This window comes from Rosa chinensis, chromosome 1 (genome assembly GCF_002994745.2).
Source record: "Rosa chinensis cultivar Old Blush chromosome 1, RchiOBHm-V2, whole genome shotgun sequence".
In the NCBI taxonomy this organism is placed as follows: Eukaryota; Viridiplantae; Streptophyta; class Magnoliopsida; order Rosales; family Rosaceae; genus Rosa; species Rosa chinensis.
This window is the reverse complement of record NC_037088.1, coordinates 24,772,092-24,777,908: the sequence shown is the minus strand read 5'-3', so window position 1 is coordinate 24,777,908 and position 5,817 is coordinate 24,772,092. Positions and strand designations below refer to the sequence as shown.

At 35.5% G+C, this 5,817-nt stretch overlaps 1 protein-coding gene across 1 annotated transcript; it reads right to left on the bottom strand.

Annotated features, from left to right (window-relative positions):
* Window positions 1–665: 665 nt before the first annotated feature.
* LOC112203995 (protein FAR1-RELATED SEQUENCE 5-like) lies at window positions 666–5,537 on the bottom strand. The gene is made up of 5 exons (XM_024344887.2): window positions 3,729–5,537; window positions 2,082–2,171; window positions 1,831–1,917; window positions 1,442–1,711; window positions 666–758 (listed from the first exon to the last, which is right to left on the bottom strand). Exons 1-5 carry the CDS (start codon window positions 5,535–5,537, stop codon window positions 666–668), a joined length of 2,349 nt encoding a protein of 782 aa, XP_024200655.2.
* Between the last annotated feature and the right edge of the window lie 280 nt (window positions 5,538–5,817).

Sequence of the window (5,817 nt, the reverse complement as noted above, 5' to 3'; positions counted from 1 at the left end):
AAAGCATTTGCTACGGCTCTACGACGGCAAAGCTTCTGACGCCGTTGGTGGAGTCGCCAGTATCTTTAGCCAAGGCAAAATGCAGTCGCAGACCACTTTTACGATGGCAAAGAGCTTTGCGACACTTACTCTATGACGGTTTCATGCTACCCCTAATGCTGTTGCAATTACAAAATATACTACGGCAAATTTCCGTCGCAGCATAATTAATATTAAGATAATTATATTACTTCCCGCCAAAATTTATTTCCTACCAAACTTTTTCCCGCCAATTTTTTTTTGCTGCCAAACTAATTTGCTTCCCGCCAATTTTTCAATAGCAAATTTTCCTACGGTCTCGTTGCTGTAGCTTCGGTGTGGTGTTATATAGAAATATATTCTTGGCTATGGCAATTCGCAGATGCTAGTAGCCAACTTGTTTTTTTTTTTTTTTTTTTTCAACAAAACCTGTATTTTTGCAATATCCAAAAATGGGATAAAAATATCAATACACAACACATATATTGTTCATTAACTCATCTATTTCATTGCAATGTAATTAAGTTGTTGCACCATCAGTATAGGTAATTAGAAGAAGTACAAATTAAGTTATGCCCAAAACCAAGTACCTCATGAAGACAACCAAGAGTAACACTTAACAAAAATATGCAATAACATATTGAAACTCAGTCTATTGCTCTATCATTGCTTAAATCTGGATTCCCTTCTTCTCCTACAGACTCCCTCCGAATTTCATGGTCACTAGTTGCATCTGGAACCTAAGACATCAAAAAAAAAAAAAAAAAAATAGATATATCATGTATGGCTTTGCATATCACCCTTTTTTAATGTCACACCATAACCCAATTCCAATAACCAAACTGCAGATTCGCAGGTTGCATCATTTTTTATATTCATATTACAAAGAGAATGACAGTATGAGAGGAAATTTCAAACCAAGTGTCATCAAAGCTAGTGTTTCTTTTACAAGTTGATACTAGTATGTATATTCATCATTGATAAAATAATAGCAAAGGGGAAACAGATCAAATAATAGAACAATTGTAGGATTGAGGACACTTGAAACAATTGTGGAACTGAGGACATATATGATCATAATAGAACATTATGATCTACCTGCCTACTATACACATACAAAACTAACAAAACTGACATACTTAAACAAGAAAAAACATCCCACTAAAAAGACATTTTAGAACCTTTATACAAAACCAACATATGATCTATATAGGGAAGCATATTAAACTAAACAATTTTTGTCAAAGTTGAATATATCTTGTCACCAACTAAATATTTCTTGTCAAAACAAACTGAAATCTCAATGTCTCCGCATTACTTCATATTTCTTGTCTTGCTATATTATCTCATCAATACCATCTAATAAATTGTGCACATCAAATAAGAGCTAAATATTCAAACAATTATTCTTGTGATGACAAACCTGTCCATTTTGATCTGTGCCTCTCTTCTCTTTGTTCTCCAAAAAATCAATTCGAGCTTGTAGCATATTAAGCTGATCCTGAAACTTTTTTGCCACAGATTCAGTTACTTTCTGTATTATATCATCAGTGGTTTCAGAGGAATTTGGTGCATGTGGGTAGACAAATCTTCTAGGCACGCCAGATCCATAGGTGCGACAATATCTATGGGCATCCTCTCCAATCAATTCATGAAATATACGGTCTTTGACAGCCTGAAGGTTCCGTTGATCCTAATAAAAGTCATTTTTCATATTCTTCCTATATTCAAGTATAGAATTACCAGCTTGAAGAGAACATATAAATTAGAAACTGAAACATTACCATACAATATACTAAAAATAAAGCTTACAATGATTTCGACTACTTCTGGTTTTGACTGGTCTCGTGCTTTTTTCCACACATTCATCTTATCAGTTTCTTCTCTATTTTGCTCCATCTATCAAATGCAAAATAATAGCAAACTGAATCTATATTCCAGTTCAAATTTCCATATTTTCATATTTCAATACAAGAACCAAATTTATAGATGAAATGGGAAAAAAAAAAAAGAAGCTCATCTCCTACCAAAGAAACACATAAATGTAGAATGAAGTGGAATACCTCAAATCGTAATTGAGCAAAGTGTTTTTGACCAGTAGTATGAACTGGTCCACGAAGCTCCCTATTGATAGAATTTCTTCTTGCTATCATCTGCAACATCAATTTCAAGGTTAAATGGTAGTGATTCTTGTATTCGATAATGTATTTATAAATATTGTGCCACTAATACCTTAGCTTCCTCACTACTCCAATAGGCAATAGCTCACTCCATTGCTCTGTCACAATATTGGCAGGAACTTTTGAAAGAATATATGGATCTTCTTTGTTTTTATTCCAGTTCAAATTTCCATATTTTCATATTTCAATACAAGAACCAAATTTATAGATGAAATGGGAAAAAAAAAAAAAAAAAAAGCTCATCTCCTACCGAAGAAACACATAAATGTAGAATGAAGTGGAATACCTCAAATTGTAATTGAGCAAAGTGTTTTCGACCAGTAGTATGAATTGGTCCACGAAGCTCCCTATTGATAGAATTTCTTCTTGCTATCATCTGCAACATCAATGTCAAGGTTAAATGGTTTGTGTTCTTGAATGCAAAACGGGACGAAAATAAAGGGACAAAACGGGACAAAACCATCCCAGCCGTTGGATCTTAATTCAGTTGATCAAACGGACAAAACGGCAAACCATTAAAACAAATTTTTTTTAACCTATTATCCAATCCCGTTTAGTCTCATGGTCAGTTACTTGGTCAGTGACATGGTCAGTTACGTGACCAGTTACTTGGTCAGTGACATGGGTAGTTACTTGGTCAGTGACATGGTCAGTTACGTGACTAGTTACTTGGTCAGTGACATGGGCAGTTACTTGGTCAGTTACATGGTCAGTTAAGTGACTAGTTACATGGCCAGTTACAGTTACTTGGTCAATGACATGGTCAGTTACTTGGTCAGTGACATGGTCAGTTACGTGACCAGTTACAGTTACTTGGTCAGTGACATGTAACAGACATCCCAATTCACAATCACAAGTTATAATCATAATGCAAAAGAATATACACAAGTTCTGGGCAGTGGATGAATGAAAAAACATTCATTGAATGACAACCCAACTGATGCATATTACAATCCATTACATATAAAAAAACTTGTGATTATGCTGAAACAAAACAGAAGAAAGATCAACTTCATCCTTTACATGCTAAGTGGTGCTTCATTTGATTGCTCAGTGGGGTTAATTTGTATGCTTGACCTGCTCATATACAATATCAATGATACATTAATAAGCATGAAATAGATCACATCAAGAAATAAAAGCAAGTGTTAGTAGTAAATAAAGTTATTATCCATTAGCATTGTGCTTCTCACATGTTTTTATGTTGTGCCCAATTTTACCACATTTTCCACAGTTTCTCTGCCTATTCATTGCAATTTCTTTGGATGACTTCAACCTCTTCCCACTTCCTTTTGCCTTTGATTGAGATGGTTCTTCAATGAGTATTTCCTGAGGTATTCTTTTTTTTTTTGTGGATGGAAGTTCCTCAACACCCAGATTTGAGAGAAGTTCTTTAATACCAAGGCGAAGGGAATGGAGTCCGTCTGTGAAATATTTTGTTGTTTCTTGTGAAAGAGACGCCTCATCAATTACACCTTGTGAAAGTTGAGATAATTGAATATATCTCATCATCAATGACTTATCACCCACATCTTTCACTTCGACACCATCATCATCCCAAACTCTTCCAACTTTTGCATTTTTTGTCCACCTATCCAAGATGTATTCAATTGGCAAATGTACCATATTCATACTTCGAAAAAAGAAAATGATATGCCTACATGCAATTCCTTCAACCTCAAAGCCTCCACAACTACACTTGGCAAAACCAGAAACTTTGTCATGAACTATTTGTCGCAATTTCCAGCTTTGTTCATCATCTGCAGCCCTTAAAACATTATACACGCATTCATTTTCATCTTCCTTCAAAGTTTCACATTTCAAGTAAGCAGTACTCTTGACAACCTCATCTTGGAACCTCAAAAATATTTCTTTTGTGTACACCTCACGCATTTGCTTTTCTATGGGATAGTAAGTCCTTGTCTTTGGAATTTCATTACTATCAACATGATCACGAATCAGTTCTTCATGCCTTTGTTGTCTAAGTCCCCTTTTAATCCTTGTAGCAAAATCCAATAAAGAATTATTCACCGAAACAAATGATTTGAAGAATGAATGGTTACTCTCAACTCTTTGACTACTTTGCATACCCGCATGAAAGATGTGATTGCAAAATGCAGGGACCCATTTACTTCGTAGTTCATACATTGTGTTCAACCACGCATGATTTTCTTGACTACTTTGTTGCACATAATTCTTCCAACTAGCTTCAAATTCTTCTTTAGTCTTGGAGTTATATACACTGGCTTTGAAGAGTCCATAATAACTTTGAGCAATCACAGGACCAAGCTTATCTCGAAATTTAAACATGATATGCCAAAGACAAAAACGGTGGAGTGTAAGTGGAAGAACTTGAGCAATGGCTTTTGCAATTGCTGGATCTTGATCAGTAATTATGACTTTCGGTGGACCACTAGGCATAGCTTTCAACCATTGTTCCAGTAACCAAATAAAAGACTCAGTTTTCTCATCACTTAGAAGTCCACAACCAAATACAATTGTTTGGCCATGATGGTTGACGCCAGTGATTGGAGCAAAGATCATGCGATATTTGTTTGTGTTGTATGTGGTATCAAACACAACAACATCGTTAAAGAAATAATATGCTTTTTTTGAGGTAGGATCAGCCCAAAAGCAACGATTCATCCTATTTTCTTCATCTCGGTCAACTTCAAAATAAAAAGACGGCTTCTTTTCCTTTTCTGACTCTAAGAACTCAAGTAGCATAGTTGCATCATGTCCCTTCACTTTTTCCCTTGAATCTCTTTCAAAGTTTCTCAAATCTCTGGGAATACATCCAACATTCTGTATACCACCTGCCACAGTCTCCATTATTTTGAATTGCTGACTTGTTCGAACATTAACACTACTTAGCTTTTCCATAAGACACTTTTTTGCCTTTGTAAGCTTGCGGTGTGATAGTAATAAATGTACTCTTTTGGGGGTTGTAAGTTCATGTGTATGAGCCTCCTCGAAGTCACTTACACACCAATTTTTGCTTGCCTTGTTAAAGACGATGTTCAACCTTGCCTTACAACCCATACGCTTTATTCCGCACCTCCTTTCTTCCATGGTCGATGAATGTTGCCGTCTTGAGTTCTCATAAGTCTCATCTGTTTTTCCTTCCTTGGAACATAAAAATTGTTTCCAAGTAATCTCTCCAGTCACCTTACTTCTCTTAGTTGAACCCATTCTCACACTAAAACCAATAGTCTTTGCATATATCTCATTGTAAAAGTAATAGGCCTCCTCTATTGATTCGAATTCTTGACCAAGCTGAAGTTTTGGTTCATCTACAACAGCATTCTCATTTGTCTCTTGTAACGATGGTTCACCCATCATAAAGCTATAGCATTATATTACAAACACCCTGTACAAACACAGCTATAATTAGAATTTCACCATAACAGAGTCAAAGACATAACACTAATAAAAAAGAAGTTAAAAACTAAACACAATTTCAATTCAAGCATTTTCTGTTACTTAGATCAGGCCCGCTCACCTGCGGGACGAAAATAAAGGGACAAAACGGGACAAAACCATCCCAACCGTTGGATCTTAATTCAGTTGATCAAACGGACAAAACGGCAAACCATTAAAACAAATTTTTTTTAACCTA